The sequence below is a fragment of the Peromyscus eremicus genome, chromosome 19 (genome assembly GCF_949786415.1).
Source record: "Peromyscus eremicus chromosome 19, PerEre_H2_v1, whole genome shotgun sequence".
NCBI classification, from domain to species: domain Eukaryota; kingdom Metazoa; phylum Chordata; class Mammalia; order Rodentia; family Cricetidae; genus Peromyscus; species Peromyscus eremicus.
This window is the reverse complement of record NC_081435.1, coordinates 31576179-31593800: the sequence shown is the minus strand read 5'-3', so window position 1 is coordinate 31593800 and position 17622 is coordinate 31576179. Positions and strand designations below refer to the sequence as shown.

Genomic DNA, 17622 nt, shown 5'->3' with positions numbered 1-17622 from the left:
CTGACAGTTTGGGAAACAGCTCTTAGCTCACAAGAATAGGCATGCTGGGCTTACTAGAGAGCTTGGCTTTCCCCAGGAAGAGGCGAGTGCGCCATGTAGGAAGCATTTATTGTTTTGTTTGTTTGTTTATTTTTGTATATGTGTACGTGTGCGTGCACGTGTGTAAGTACACACGTGGAGCAACTTTGAGGAGCCCCTTCCCTCCGTCCATTCCACCATGTAGATCTTAGAGATCAAACTAAGATCCGCAACCGTGGTGCCAAGGACGTTTTCCTGCTGAGCCATCTCTGAAATGCAGTCTTACTTTGTTGATCAGGCTCCTGAGTAACCACTGATTGCTCAGTCTCCCAGTGACTAGGGCTATTGGCCAGACCGAAGAGATGAAGGATTCTGTCCTGGTGATGTATTAGATATAATGATTTTTCTTCTTTTTTAATATAATGTGTAAGTTTGATGGATAAGGTAACCAAATACACTGAAACACTTAAATGTTTCCTAGTTTAATAAGCTCACCTAGGGAATAGTAATTACATGGAAAGCATCTTTGTATTATTGTTTATGTCTGAGAAATAAGCAAAGTTAAGTGGAACCCAAAAAAGCATGTAGAAAAGTCAGTTTGCATTGTTACTGTTTTAAAATGCTTTTATAAATATTTCAATTAATTCTTTGAAAAGTTTATACATGTTTTATCATATTTACCCCCAAGTCCTCCCCTTGACTCCCAGATCCACCCCTACTTCCCTAGCCCTCAACTTTGGGTTCTGTTTTTTTTCCCCACTTCCTCTTCTTTTATATTACAAAAGGAAAAATATGTTTTTAGCAACAAGTCAGACTAGAGCATGTAGCGGTTCTTCCTGAGGTAAGAATGTTCCTGCTGGGGTGTGAGTGTTTCTGTAGCTTCCCTGTTCTTCTGCCTCCACATGTTGTTATAAATGCAGTGGAGGAATACGATTCTCCTAGTGTCTACACCACTTAGCTACACGGATATCCCTTTGAGTCAATTCATCTTCTTTGAAATGGCAATCATTCTAGAGTCTAGGTAGACTGTAATTTATTCAGCCCCTCCTCCAGAGGAGTCTAGATTTTGGTAGAATATAATCATAACTAACAATGGAAACTAATATTCTCTGACATGTCTTGTCAGGTGCTGAGTGGCGGTTTCCACTCAAGAAGGACTTTCTAAGTTAGAAGTTAGTCTTTTTCCTTTAGTATCTACTTGTGACTTTTTTGTTACAGCTCTTACTCCCCTGGCCAGTGGCAGTGGGTGTAGCCCAGTGGTTCTCAAGCTGTGGGTGGCAACACATTTGGAGGGTGAACCACCCTTTCACAGGGGTAACCTAAGACCATCAGAAAACACAGGTATTTACATTATGATTCATAACAGCAGCAAAATTACAGTTATGAAGTGGCAACAAAGATAATTTTGTGGCTGGAGTCATCACAACATGAGGGACTGTATTAAAGGGTCGCAGCATTTGCAAGGTTGAGAACCATTGCTTTAACCTCTGTGTGAGAAGGTGTGACATCAGTCATTTTAGCCTTTACTTTTCAATCTCCAGGCAGCATAGGTCGCATTAAGGGTCACTCCAGGCCCGGTGTCTGAATGCTTGAAGTTAAGAAAAGGAAGCAACTATTTTGTGTCTCAGCTACCCTCATCACAAAACTGTGGTGAACTCAGAACAGGGACTGCCATACAATAGATTTGTTATGAATAAAGATTTAAGAAGGAACCTGACTAATCTTTTACAAGATTGACATTTTTAGAGACTCTTAGCTTGCTGGCTGCTGGTGAGGTTGGCATATCTATAAACGTCTGGAGCTCTCTTCCTCTGAATTTTCTGTCTATATCTTTGATTTGTATTTTTATTGAGGTATTTGTTTTATTGCCAATTCTTAGGAACTCATTATATATAACAGATAAAAGCTTTTTCCTGTTTTTATTTGTTCTTTGATACTTTCATACGTGTATACGTATATGAGGTACGTTGAGCCTGCTAAGCCACTATTTGCCCTCAACTCTTCCCAGGCCCTTCCTCCACTCCATGTCCTTAATCATTTTTATATTCCATAAATGAACTCCTCGTGCATTCATAAAATTAATCAGGAAAAGTTTCTTTCAACAGAAAAAAAAATCTCTATTAAGTGATAAGTGTATGAAAATTCTTCCCTTTAGCCCCAAATTCATTAGTTCCCAGCTGTGGGTCTACATTGGTTACCTGGTTTGGGGGTTTGGTTTTCAAAATATCAGTCCTTGAGTTCCATTTCCCAGGCATGGTGACTTAACTTTTTGGTGGCAAGGCTCAGACATCAGTTTTAAACAAGAGAGCTTACAGATTTGAGTATGCAATCAGAACCAGGAATCAGATCATTCAACCTTGAAAGGTCATTGAAAGTTAACTCGGTCCTGTGGGACAGGCACCAGTGATCACTGGCACCACCTGCAGGTGGGAGGCAGAACTGACACACCTCAGCTCTAAAGGGCTCTACAAGCTCAGACATATGAACGGTCCTGTTTTCAGGGTATTGGCAAGGTATCTTGGTGCACATGCATGCTTTCTTTGTGTAAATGACTTCCCAGGGAGCTTCACTGGCAATATTTGTCAAGTTAGTGTTGAATTTGTGTTTATATCGTTGATTCTGTATATTCTAAAGTCATAAATAACAGACTATAATATACTGCTACAGGTCTATTATCTTTAGCCCCCAAATATTCATTGAATATTTATCCTAGTAACAAACGTCATTGAATGTTATCAGTGCTCTCACCAATAGCCTATGGGAGGTAAAGGCAGTTTCTGTGACTAATCCTCACCAAACTCATCCAAAACGAAGCCACTGCCTCTCCCTCCCCAGCCCTTCCCCAGCTATGTGTGAATTGGAATTGCCTTGCTCTGTGACATTTCAGGATGTTTCCTCCTTCATGTGAAATTACACAATGTGTAACACTGAGGGAAATAACAGAGAAGGCTGTGATCAGGGAAACACGCCTTGAAAGGCAGTGATGCTGGCAGAAAATGGAAGTGTCTGGGGGACAACAGCACAGAACTGGCAGCGACTCGGGCTTCTGCACCAAGTGATAATTAGATGCGAGTTTCTCTTCTGAGGGAAAGGTGTTTCTTCTCTCTTCTCTGTACACAGGCCAGAAGTCAGACACTGAGAATGTGAAATTGTTATTCTGTCGTGAAAATCATCTGTGGTACATTGAGTTTTATTCATATAGATGTATATATACATATACATATATCACCAGGCAGTTGGTGGGGGGGTGTGATCCATACTCTGCCAATAGGAGTTAAATCTCTAAGCAATAAAGATAAAGGAAGATGGATGGATGCATAGATAGATGATAGATAGATAGATAGATAGATAGATAGATAGATGATAGATAGATAGATAGATAGATAGATAGATAGATAGATAGATGATAGATAGATAGATAGATGATAGATAGATAGATAGATAGATAGATAGATAGATAGATAGATAGATGATAGATAGATAGATGATAGATAGATATGGGTAGATGATAGGTGATGTGTATAGATACATAGGTATATATAAGTAAGTGTTAGGTATGTGCATATATGTGTGTGTGTGTGTGTGTGTGTGTGTGTGTGTGTGTGTGTGTGTGTGTTATATATGCTTATGTATGGAAACTGATGCCAGGACTTTGCACATACAGAGCATGTGGGCCCCCACTGATTTCTGTCCCAGCCCTGAGCTGAACCTTCCGCAGCCTGTTGTAAGCTGATACGGGTTTTCCTCTGTCTGCTCAGCTTACACTGTATCCCAGAGGGGCTTCCTTAAGAGTTCAGCTTCTCCGGTTCAGAATCATTGGCATTTTAGTCTGGGTAATTCTTTATAATGGTCTTGTGTATACTGTGCAGCATTTAGCAACATCCCCAGCTTCTGCTCACTAATGCCAGGAATATCCACTCAGCTACTCCAGAGCCATCTCCAGACCTCATCCAATGGTCAAATTGTCCCTGTAAAGAGCAGCTGACTTAGGAATTGGGGTGCTCTGGAGAGAGTGAGTTTTCACTTCTTTCCAAACAGCTTACCTGATCCCCCTAATCTAAATTGGGAACCTTTTCTTTTTCTCCTTCTCTCATGAAAAGTCAGTGTGGAATGAGTGACAGTCTGTAACAATACACTTGCCTGAGACATGAATGTCTTTTTTTTCCTATTGCACTTTCAGTTCCACAGTATAATCTGTTTTGTTCACTCTGTACACATATTGCCTGGTGCAGTGATTGGCACTTAATAAGTATTTGTCAAATGAAAGGGTATAATTCTGTTATTTAATATCCTGAAGCACAAAGCCTGACTTGGTCCAAAGGGGTTTTGTTCTGGGGGCTTATTTCAATCTCTATGACAAAGCCTGTAAAGGAAGAAATTAGGGCCATATTGAGGCTGTTGAAGGGTGTGAGCAGGGGGTCTAAAAATTATATTATTTGGATAGGATTCCCTGAGGGTTTTGGCGGGGTGTTGTTGATTGGCAGTTTCATTCTGGAAACAACAGCTCTGATATGTCATCATAAGCTGAGCCAACCTGTCCCTCCTGCTTCCCCACCCCACCCACCAGTCCACAGAGGAAACAAGGTTTGTGACCAGAGCGAGGCTTGATGCTCTGTCAGTTCTCTGAGGACCAAGAGAGACGTGTCACCCAAAATCAACCTCATCAGAGACAGCGTACGAGGCCCTGTGATGCTCCTTTTCGTGTTTAAAAATGGAATTAAGATGCATAATTTTTTAAATGAAAAATGACTGACTGGCATTCTTCCCACCAAAAATGGGGAGTAATTGAATTTGTTAGTGGCTTATTTTATTTGACAGTCTTTGTACATACTCGATCTGGTTTGTTACACTGAATTACCCTCTAATAGTGGGTGCATCACGCCAGACTCTAACACCCCCCCCCAGGTGGGTTGGATAATTGGACAAGCGTCCATATTGTTCAAGGTTTCGTTACAATGAGAACAGAGGCTCCTCGGCAGTGTGAGTGGGCTGCTCCTCCCAGTCTCCCGAGCTTCCTCACCCTGACCGTGGCATCTTCTCCAGTTTCACTGTTCTCTGATGCTTTGCGTGTGCCTCAGCCTTGGTGCATTTGCACCTGTGGCTCCCCCTGCCTCGTGTCCTTCTAGCATCTGCTCGCATGGCACCCTTCAGAGAAGCCTTCCTGGAAAGGCCATGTCATAAGAGAGAGAAACAGAGACAGAGAGAGACTCCACAGAAGCAAGGTTGACTGTGTATGACCTGAGACATGCATGGCACAGAGAAGAAATCTAATTGTGTTTGTTGGGAGAATAATTAAGTTACTGGTCCAACTCTCAGGAGCATAGACACTCCCCAATAATCTGACTTTTAGTCCATCCTCTGTCAGCATCCTCTCCTTCCTAAGAGCTCTCCACCTCCCTAAGAGATGCAAGGCCCCTTGGGTGATACCTCCTGGGCAGTTCCCACTGAACTCCAGTGTAGCTCAGCACCCCTTTCTTTAGTATCTATGCAGCCTGGCACAGAACCAGGAGATGAGAGAGTCAGGCTGACTCCTGAGCCAAGGAGTACAGGTATATTTGCTCTGCCTGGGGCTAGCTGTGTGACTTTAGATTAATTACTCAACCATTCTGTGCCTCACCTTTCTTGTCTGTCCCTTAGGGAATCATGAAGATAATTCACTGGTGACTGGATTAAGTGTTTAAAACATTTCAGGCAGTAGAAAAAGGGGTGCCACTTAATGTGGGTCTGTTCATAAAAGGTCTGAGAGGATGCCACTGGAAAGCAGAACTGAATAGAGTGATTCTCTGTAAGCCTGTGACAGGTCAGACTCGGGCTGCCGTTTGTAGACTCAGGCTGCCGTTTGTCCCGGGAAAATCAATCAGTGGATATAATAACAGGATGCCAGGTGCCCAGGAAAAATGAGATTGTATCATACCCTCTCAGTATCGCATACACAAGTGTGTGAGAATACTCACATGCACAACCAACCTCAGGAAGACACTGAACCTGAGCAGGGGAGTTGGAGGGATGCATGCTGCCTTAGAAAGGACATTGCTGTATCCCAGCTTGGGTCACTCTAGGTGCTGTCTCAGCTGCTGCCAGGAAGCCTCGGATAAAAGCATCAGCTGAGTTAAGTGGTGCCAGGCCTGGCTCGGCGTTTGCTCATGATTCCAGCGTTCAGAGGCTAAGGTAGGCGAGTCACAGGTTCAAGGCCAGCCTGGACTACATATCAAGATCTTGTTCTCCCAAAATCAAAAGCTAAGCCTGCTCTCTCTCTAACACTGGGCTGCATCCTCCCCTATAGGGTGGCAAATGGAGCCCCTTCCAAGGCTGGCTCCGGAGAAGCTGAATGAGATCACGGCTAGGGTGGAGTTGACACCTGGGGTTCTAGACACCATGGCTGGCTCATAGCACAGGAAGGCTGCCAGCACAGCACTCTCCACAGAAAGCCCCAACATTGCCTGTCACTCTTGAAATCATGCCCTGCTCTTCTCTCTGCATGGCCCCAGAAGGAACAATCAGACAATGAGAGAATCACAGTCTCTACATGGCTGCCTAGTCCACCCATCTGGTCCTTCCTGAGCTGCCGAGGACCCTCCTTATGCGGACATCAAGGGCAGAGGACAAGCCTTTACCTGAATACAAAAGTGATACAGGGACTCCCTCCACACATACCTGTGCACATATGCATATACCCATGCATGCACACACAGATACACACACACACACACACACACACACACACACACACACACACATGCATACACACGCGCACACATCCCTTATCTGTGCAAAGCATCAGAGGGCTCCATCCCCAGACACCTGCTCTGAGCCCTTCCCCATTATACAGCCCATCATGGATTGTGTCAGCCTGCATTAGCAACCAGGCTCATCACATTAGGCAGCAGCCCTGGGCTGGCAGCTACCACTTTGAAATGCCTCTTTATCCTGTTGTCACGCTCCCTTCAGCATCAAACACAGCCACAGGAGCAATATGAAGACCCAGTGCAGACGTGAAGGACCAGGTTAGAGGTCAGAGATTTCAAGGAAGCCTGACAGATCCCAGTGACCTGGGCCCTGGTGCCTGCTTGGCACTCAGGCATCTCTGGGGAGCACTGAAAGGCTCCAAGTGTGAGCATCGTTATGACCAACTGTAAAAGTGTGGCATGTGTTTCCGAAAACACACAAAATAGATGCCCTGTCCATTTACTATGAAAATCGATGACGCCTATGGAGGCTTCATATCCACAGCATGATGTGACATCAGTAATGTCTCTCTTCTACAAACCCTCCTGGCTACTTATCCAGGTCACTTATAAAGCAATGGTCAGTTCCCACCCTGTACAATGGTTCCTGCCTGATGTAGATGAGGAAAGAGGTCTCACTTTGCGGTCAGGTGGGTCCTGAGATCAAATCCTGTCTGTGCCTTCTCATATCCCGGCCGCCCTGGGACAGTAACTTGGCCCCTGTCTCCTGTTTGTAACCCTGCTCTGCGCCATGCCTGTTTTACGGTGGTTGAAAGAATTATCTGGGATTCTATGTGAAGAGGGCCTGGCCGGGCACTGATGCTTCAGTACTGTTTCGGGACCAAGTTCGTGGAGGAAGCTCAGTTTCATCCACTGTGAAACCTCACACAAGCCCTTAGCTGGTGTTCACTCCTGCAGACTTACCTGTCTAAGTCAGACCTCAGCTGCCCAACTCATCTCTACTATACCTCCAGAAAGGTCTGATCAAAACTTGACCTGGATCATGTCTGGCTCATTACAAACACATCCATTCTTCCCACCTTCTGGAGGTAGACAGAGCCCCTTCTTACAGCTCACCCCCAATCTACCCTATCACATTTGCTCTCACAATGGGCTCTATCACCACCCCCACTTCAACCCCATTTCTCTGGCTAGAGCCTGCTTTCTGCCAGCCTGGTGACCTTTACTCATTTTTCATGTCCCCACACACTCACCCATCCTCAGGAAGCCTCTCAAGACCCCGATATATACTATGCCTCCTCCCTGGGGCACTGGCTCCATTGTTGTGTGCGATCATTCACTCCCCACCCCCAGCTACGGCAGTCATATGATGGTGAGGTCGGGGTCCTGTGCTTACCGGGTGAACCCTTGGGACTTTGTACAATGCTCAGTTGGTGTTGCTGAAAGAGTGAGTGGTCTGGATAGTGATTGCCTCAATAAATCCCCACGACCATCTTCCAAAGGAAGAGGACAGAGCAGGTTTAGCCAATGACCAGAGCATGTGGCACATCCCAGGCCATCAGTCAATGGTTACTTACTGGCCTCCTGCTCCCCGACATGTGTTGCAAAACCATCATCCCCATCACCCATGCCTGGCATATGAGACCCAAGAGATCAACCCCTTCTCTTCTGGCACCCAGCATCTTATCTGTCTAGATATTCCTCTGTTTTCTCAGAGCTGTTCATATGTGCGCCCACGCGCGCGTGTGCGCACACACACACACAAACACACACACACCTGTGAACAACTCTAAGGTGGAGCTGGGAGAACTCTGCCTTCTAGAAGGTGCTGTCAGGTGACTGCCCTTCAGGGAGCCAACCTGCTTTGGGCCACCCCTTCTTGCCACCTGGGGTAATGTTGATTCAGAAAATAGTCTTAATCTACCACCTACTGTCACATCAGCCAGGGCTCCTCCAAGAGGAGGAGGCTGGGAGTGGGGGTGGGGGGGAAGATCTGTGTGGCTCTTTGTCTCCCTGTTTCTATTGAAGAGCTGTCCCTGTGCTTTGCTTATTTAGGTTGTTTAGCAGAGTGTGTGTCTTTGTTCACATTTTCTAGAGAGAACTCTTTCTCAGTGGCCTAACTCCTCAGCTCGCCTTGAAGAAAACACTTACTGACTTTTTGTCTACTCAGTCATTCAGTAAACACTTCCTGGACACCTTCTATATTTCAGAAGAGTGACTATGTAATTTACCATCCAAATGAGGGCCAGTTTGAATGTGACACTACGTAATTGGCACTCAAGGACAATAGGTGTAAACAAAGATGTGCCCAGGGCGACCAGGATGCAACAAGCCTTCATGTACCAATGGTTCATTTGGGGTCACTGGAGTCTTGAGGGATGGAATGCATTCCTAAAGGAGCCCATAAAGGTTAAGGGTAAAACTAGGAGGGAACCCAGGCCACTAGGGCATGACGTGAGGACACAGAAAGATGGATTGAGGTTGAAACTAAATGACACATTCCTAAGGTTTTCCCACAGTCTCCTTCCTGAGTAAATTTCTCGTTTAACAAATAAAATAAAATAAAATAAAATAAAATAAAATAAAATAAAATAAAATAAAATATTAGCAACACTAAATGAACCCAGTAGGTCAGTGCATGTGTGTAAATGTGTGCATATATATTTGTGTGTGTGGTTTTGTGTATAAAGCAATAATAACCAAAGAAGAGGTCATGAATGTGAGAGGAAGTGAAGAGAGAAGGGCGGTGGAAATGATGTAAACACAGCCCGCGTGTATAAAATTTTCAAAACATGAAAAAGTTTAAATTGAAAACTGTGAAGCAAACAGGCTGGGAGTGAGAGTTTGGAAGACTGTGTTCCCACAATGGAACCCAAGTCCCCTGAAGGGGACTGGAGAAATGTTTCAAGCTGATAAAGATTGAATGTCACCATCACCCTCTCCCCCCACCCCCCACCACCCCTCACCCCCAACACCCCCCACCCCCCGCTGCCGCCCCAGTGCCAGGTGTTAACAGCTGAAAGGCCCAGAACGTGGTGAGCATGGCAGCTGGTTTCTGTAACTCTCGGCCTCAGGGTGGGACTTACCCTGTGGCGGTAAGGGCACAGCACGACCCATTTCCTGCCAATGAACACTTCCGTCCTGAGCACTGTGCCTCTCTCATCCTAGGTGCCCGTCCTGAGACCCATGGACCTGATGGTGGAGGCCACCCCACGAAGAGTGTTTGCCAATGCGCACACGTACCACATCAACTCCATATCTGTCAACAGCGACTACGAGACCTACATGTCCGCTGACGACCTGAGGATTAATCTGTGGAACTTTGAGATAACCAATCAGAGTTTTAGTATCCTTTCCCAGCGAGCCAATATAGCCCACTGGTCTGACTCAAGGGTATCCAGGTAGGAGGGACTTGGGGAGAAAGGCAAAAGGGAAGGAACTGTCAAAAAGAAAATGCATGGCGTAAAGGAAGGAAAACCTTACATTGTGGACGGGGCAGTAGGGTGAGCTCTGAAATGTAACCTAAAACCATTTATTCATGCGGTGAATAGTGACGCTAATGCAGCTTGACATAATGATCCTAATGCGGCTGAGGATGTCGGTACTTTTCTACAAGACACCAGGTTCGATCCCCAGCATCTCAAACAAAAACTTGAAGCACTCTTATCTTCCACTTAACTAGAATGGGGAAAAGACAAAAAGATTCCTGAGTGTCTATAAGGCCAGTTCTTGACCTCATTCTACTCATCTTGCATTTAGTGATAAAGGCTGATCTTTGCAGCTGTTCTTGACCTGTGGGTCATGACCCCCAAAGACCATGAGAAAAACATGGATATTTACATTATCATTCATTACAGTAGCAAAACTACAGTTATGAAGTAGCAATGAAAATAATTTTATGGCTGGGGTTCACCACAACATGAGGAACTGTATTAAAGGGTCACAGCATTAGGAAGATTGAGACCATTGATCTAGAGTATGGCCACCCAGTCTATCCTAAACCCTGACTCTTAGCTCTAGTTCGAAACTCAGCTCATGGTCTCAGCCCTCAGAGAGTTGGGTACTGGCTCCTAGTCAACCTTAATTCTGCCCTCCCAGGCCCATTCATCCATGAGCCATCTGTACTTCCTTTAAAATGAACCTCAGACAGCTGAGATGCCTCCATCCCCATTCCTACCAACACTCACTGACATTGGCTACTGTAGCTAGAGTTTTCCTGCCTGGCCCACAGTCAGGACAAATCTCTCTCACCTGCCAGTCCCACAGCCGCTCAGACCCAACCAAATAAACATAGAGACTTATATTGCTTACAAACTGTATGGCCGTGCCAGGCTTCTTGCTAACTGTTCTTATATCTTAAATTAATCCATTTCTATAAATCTATACCTTGCCACGTGGCTCGTGGCTTACCGGCATCTTCACATGCTGCTTGTCATGGCGGTGGCTGGCAGTGTCCCATTCTCCACCCCCACCCCACCCCACCTCCACCCCCCACTCCTGCCTTCCTGTTCTCCCAGTTCTCCTCTCTGTTAGTCCCACCTATACTTCCTGTCTGGCTACTGGCCAATCAGTGTTTTATTTATTGACCAATCAGTAACACATTTGACATACAGACCATCCCACAGCAGGCTACCATTGTCTCCGTCCCCTGTGGCTGCCTGATTCTTATCCTTCATCACACATACCCTGCCTGTCAGTTACCATGTGATCTACATGACATCCTGGCTGTGCACCTAACACTCTAGTAACTTTCTAGTGAGCTGAAAAGTCTAGGTTGTTTCCCAGGGTCTAGAAGGTTCCATACCATCTGGGCCCTGACTCCCTCTGACACCTGCCATGTCTCTCTTGCCTCGTCCACTCTGCTTCAGCCATCCTACCATGTTTCTATTCCCAGCTAAGCTTTGTTCTTCCTCTTTTTGCACCTGCAGTCCCCTCTGTCAGGAAATGTGTCCCCAGGGTTCTGGATTCCAGCCTCAGTCATTGAGTCCACCCTCACTAGAGACTCTCCCCCTAGTTTCCAAATGGCTGCCTGCAGCTGTATTCTTCTTGCTGTCTTCGCCATGCTTACTGGGATTTGAAATGTTTTAGTGTGCGCGTTTTTAGTTTGCCCCCATGAGAATGTAAATTTTATGAGAGCAGGAGCCCTGAATGGCCCATTGCTGTACTCCAGTGGATTCAGCATTCTGTACCTGAAAGCTGCCACGCACAGCAAGTGTGACATAATTGTCGGTGGTCAGAGTGCAGCCACAGGAGACTCCCCACGATGGAACATAACTTGGAAATTTAACTTGAAAGGTGCTAAAGCGAAGCTGAGGAAATGGGTTAGTCAGTAAAGGGCTTGCTCAGTAATCATGAGAACCTGAGTTTCATCCCCAGAACTCAGGAAACATAATCCAGATGTGATGCCACCCACTCGGAATACCTGCACTAGGGAGGTAGAGGTAGACTCACTCTGCAGCCATCCTAGCCTATTGGTAAGTTAGGGGCTAGTGGGAGATCTTGTCTTTTTGAGGGGTGGGGTTATCTGAAGAGCAACAGCCACACACGGGCATGCAACTCACATACGTACATGGAAAGGATATTTGTGCAATGGGTACACAGCTCATTAGTCCCTACCACAGAGACATCCAATAGTCCCTGCAGGTTCTTAGGGAAGGTGTCTTTAACCAGGTCCTGGCACTGAGATACATCTGGAGACACTGAGAACTGGCTTTTGGGACTGTGACTGGACATCTACCATTGATCCCAGAACAGACGTGACACACTATATGAGCCTGGGAATAGCTGCCTCTGACTGCAGATTTTTCCTGGCAAAGCAGCTGCTCATAGGACGAATGTAGATGGCGCTCGCCTTTCCCTCCTCACATCTATTCCAAGAGTCAGAAATCTGCCTGGGCTCAGCCAGCTGTCACTCCGAACGTATGCTTCCCCAGCCTAGGTGGCAAGTTTTCTGAATTTTGCCTCCAGGCCTTCAAGAGGGAAAGGAACTTTCTCAGGCATTTGGGGAGACAGATGCCTTGGGGAGAATGCAAAGGGAACATATTAATAGTGCCGTTTAGGTTATCTTCTGCAGATGTGTGACAGCCTGCCAGATGCTGGCATACAAATGAGACCTTAGCGCTCACCCTTAACGCTGCCATATGTAAAATAATCACTGTCATCATGTGGGTGATGATAACTGATGTCTATATAGTGCCTTTCAGCCAGACTGCCCCGGGCAGGAAGGTGTGCAAACAAGAGCCTTTTGCCTCTCAGCACTGAAGTGTAGCTACCTCTGGAGGAGGCAGCGGCCCTTTCCCACAACATCCTCATAAAAGTATCAAGAACAGCCCTTGTCTTAAATACCTCTTGTTTAGCATCTTCTTCTGTTATACCTTTCACCTACCAAAGAGACAGGAGCATGACTTGGGACGCCTGCAAAGCCTGGTGTGGGAACCACTGGGGTGGCAGACAAGATGCTTCGAAGAAATACATGAACTGTTTTCATAATTGTGTGTTAGTGATACTCAGAGGTAGAAAACACGCATCCTGTGAGTTCACAGATGCTAAAAACTCCTCTTAAATTACAAAGTATACATCAAGACTTAACTCAGTAAGTAGAAAGGAAGTCTGGTTGGGGAAATGCAGGCACAACACTGATGTCATAGCTGACAGCACAGGATTTAGAGTCTGGCAAGAATAGAGTTCTCTCACCCAGGCCCACCACTTTTTCTGACTGTGAACATTCTCACAACATGCCTTTTATTTACCTACACACCCATTCTCCACCTCATCCTCCATAGGGAAGAACTCTACCAAAGAATTGTGAGGTTGTGAGACTTTCTCTGTCTCTGTCTCTCTGTCTCTCTGTCTCTTTCTCTGACACACACACACACACACACACACACACACACACACGCACGCACGCGTGCTCACACGCTTAGAGAAATGCCTTACTTAGCAAATGATCAATGTTGTTTTTCCGTTGGCTTAGTGGCTACACCTGAATCTACTGATATTTGAACCACTGTCTGTAGGCCCTGCTACCCCACAGTTAGCACTCTGCTGAGCAGGCTGTAGCCTGGCAGGATTTCTGGTCCTGCAGGCACTGGCTCTGCCACTGCCACCAAATGTAGTTTTTAACTAAGTCTCTACCATTCTATTTACCAATAAAGACTTGGAAGTCAGAAAACCTGGATGTCATTGCTAGGTTAGTAATTTCCTATAACAAGTTTTAATAAGCAAAGCTTGCTCTTAACAATAGCTTCTTTGGGAACAGGGAGATGCTCAGTGGGTAAGAACTTTTGCTGCAGAAACATGAGTACCCAACTTTGAATCCTCAGCTTAAAAACTGGGCATGACTAGAACCCCTACTCTGGGGGGTAGGGGTGGCAGACACAGGCAGATCCCAGGGGCTTGCTGGCCAACTAGCCTAGCCAAATCAGGAAGCTTTGGGTTCAGTGAGAGAACTTGTCTCAAGGGAACACAGCAGCAAATGATAAATCAGGATACCCAATATCCTTTTCTGGATCCATGTTTATGCGTGGGCTTGTCTACCCTGGATACAGAAATGCATGCACAGACACACACATACATGCATCCTGAACACACATGTTCCCAACATACACACATATGTTATCGTTTCTTTTTGAAAACCATGTTATACCCAGAATCCTTTGAACTCTTTGTTGGTCAGGGGAGCTAAGAATTCATCGGCCAATTCTTAGTCCAACATGAGTTTTATCTTGTAAAAGTGCAGACACTGGGACCAGGTCTTGTGCCTGGTACTGCACTAAACCTGACGATAGAAAAGAGAAAAAGAAACAAAATTGAATTTTCAGAATGACATGATACAAATAAGAACACCACTGAGTATTTCATTGTGAACTAAGACAAGCTCTGTAAGAGAAGAGAATTTAATTCTTCAAATGCATTTTTTAAAAACTGGTTTGGGTCTGGAGTATAAAGGGAGTTTGCTGAGGAACTGATTGTTGAATTGAGATATTCAAAGGAAGACTATAAGTTCACTTTGGCAAGGAAGTGTGGAGATTATTTGCCTAGTGCACACAAAGGTCCCTGTGGCAGGAGGAATTCTAAGCAGGCCGCCAACCCTGGAGCAAGACTGGAAAGCTTAGGTGAGGTTACTCCTTGTATAAGTTGACTCTAGGATGCCTCTAAAAGAAAAAAAAAACTGGATATTTTCACCTTGCTCCCAGCATCCTTGGAAGGTGGCTTCATTTGTCACCTTGCCCCATCAAGGATGCACAGTCTCAACTCTAATTTCTAGCATCTAGTACATCACTTGGTCACACCATGGACAGCTGCCCCCTCCCACCCCCCCTTTGCACTAATGGGTCAAGGCCAGGCAAGCCTGGGGGAAGACATGGAAGCCTGATACACACTTCTCCTTGCTTCTTACGATGTCTTTCATCCCACTATTGGGAGCAAAGGCACAAATTAATTTTAGGCTGGCATTTCATATAAAATAAGATCACACCTTCCCCTCTTTCTGGTGCTGTGATCAAGCTTCATGCATGCTAGATAATTGCTTTACCACTGAACTGTATCCCTGGCCCTGAAGAGCATCTCTTTGATGACAAACCCAGTGTATAGCCTGCATGTGCTGAGACAGCACCCACCCCCATACTGAAAGCAACTCTAGGTTTCCCCAAGCCAGTTGCCTTACTTGTGTAGATGCTACACCCCAATTTCTTTTTTTGTTTTGTTTTATTTTATTTCTTTTTTATTATTTTATTTTTTTATTTATTTTTTCCTATTATCAGCTTGATACAGTACAAATTCTTATCCTAATAGTGAAATGTTTCACTGAGGCTTACCCAGTGATTGAATAAAACCAAAACTTATTATAAGCCACAGTCATCCTAGGGTCCCCCCTGCTAGGTAGCGTCCCTGGTTCTGTGGGTTGCAGTCTGATTGTTCTTTGCTTTATATCTAGTATCCACTTATGAGTGAGTACATACAAATCCTTCTGGGTTTGGGTTACCTCACTCAGGATGATATTTTCTAGTTCCATCCACTTGTCTGCAAATTTCATGCTGTCATTGTTTTTCTCTGCTGAGTAGTACTCCATTGTGTATGTGTACCACATTTTCTTAATCCTTTCTTCAGTTGACGGGCATCTAGGTTGTTTCCAGGTTCTGACTATTACAAATAGTGCTGCTATGAATATAGTTGAGCATGTATCTTTGTGGTATGATTGAGCATTCCTTGGGTATATGCCCAAGACTGGTATGGCTGGGTCTTGAGGTAGATCGATTCCCAATTTTCTGAGAAACCGCCATATTGATTTCCACAGTGGTTGTACAAATTTGCACCCACACCAACAGTGGAGGAGTGTTCCCTTTGCTCCGCATCCTCTCCAACATTGACTGTCATTAGTGTTTTTGATCATGGCCATTCTGACAGGTGTAAGGTGGTAAATCAGAGTTGTTTTGATTTGCATTTCTCTGATGCAAGGATGTTGAACATTTCTTTAAATGTCTTTCAGCCATTTGAGATTCTTCTTTTGAGAATTCTGTTTAGCTCTTTTGCCCATTTTTTAATTGAATTGTTCAGTATTTTGATGTCTTGTTTCTTGAGTTCTTTATATACTTTGGAAATCAGTCCTCTGTCAGATGTGGGGTTGGTGAAGGTCTTTTCCCATTCTGTAGGCTGTCTTTTTGTCTTATTGACCGTGTCTTTTGCTCTACAAAAGCTTCTAAGTTTCAAGAGGTCCCATTTATTAATTGTTGTTCTCAGTGTCTGTGCTGCTGGTATTATATTTAGGAAGTGATCTCCTGTGCCAATGTGTTCAAGAGTACTTCCTACTTTTTCTTCTATCAAGTTCAGTGTAATTGGACTTATGTTGAGGTCTTTGATCCACTTAGACTTGAGTTTTGTGCATGGTGACAGATATGGAACTATTTGTAATCTTTTACATATTGAACATCCAGTTATACCAGCACCATTTGTTGAAGACACTTTCTTTTTTCCATTGTATAGTTTTGGCTTCTTTGTCAAAAATCAGGTGTTCATATGTGCGTGGATTAATGTCAGGGTCTTCAATTCAATTCCATTGGTCTGTATGTCGGTTTTTTATACCAGTACCAAGCTGTTTTTATTACTATAGCTCTATAGTAGAGCTTAAGGTCAGGGATGGTGATGCCTCCAGAGGTTGCTTTATTGTATAGGATTCTTTTATCTATCCTGGGTCTTTTGTTTTTCCATATGAAGTTGAGTATTGTTCTTTCCAAGTCTGTGAATTGTGTTGGGATTTTGATGGGGATTGCACTGAATCTGTAGATTTAAGCCCCAATTTCTAAGGCTAACCAATGATACCTCAAACTCTCCCCTCGGGAGATGAGCCTTTTGGGCCTCCTATAGTTGGGACAGACAACAGGAGTTGGACCATGTGCATCTCTCTTGGACTTCTTCAGTTCCCACAGAGCAGGGTAGCAGCCTAGATATTGGGCTGTGGCTTTACTTTTTGTCATTTTGAGATGGGACCCCACTTCGTAGACCAGCTTAACCTCAAACTGGTGATCTTTCTGCATCGGCCTCCTGAAATTCTGGGGTTACAGGTGTGCACTCCCCACCTGACTCAGGACTGAAGACTGAGGTGTCAGATGCATTAGACCTAAACCCAGTACTGGCTCCCAAATGTGTGTAACCTTGATTGGTCATTCGACATCTCTCTATCTCTCAATTCCATCATCAATTTATAGAAATAATAAGATACCTGTCTCAGGAGGTCATTGCGAGGGTTACATGAGCGACCCTGTGAAGTGCCATGCAGAGCATCTAGTGTAGGGTGAAGGTTCCGTGCATGGCAGCTGTTATTCCAGAGAGCACATTCACAACCCACTTTTCTTCCTGCCATGCTGCCTTGTACTTTTTTCTCCTAAGACAATCAAAGGTTATAGAATTCACATTCTACCAG

At 44.9% G+C, this 17622-nt stretch overlaps 1 protein-coding gene across 25 annotated transcripts in view; it reads left to right on the top strand.

The window, feature by feature from the left end:
- Positions 1–17622, top strand: part of Ppp2r2b (protein phosphatase 2 regulatory subunit Bbeta) — a 291625-nt gene that overhangs the window by 229236 nt on the left and 44767 nt on the right. For all 25 annotated transcript variants that reach the window (XM_059245825.1, XM_059245819.1, XM_059245821.1 and 22 more), the window contains one exon: positions 9873–10050. In XM_059245825.1, coding sequence (XP_059101808.1) covers positions 9873–10050 — 178 coding nt within the window. The remainder of the gene's footprint in view (positions 1–9872; positions 10051–17622) is intronic.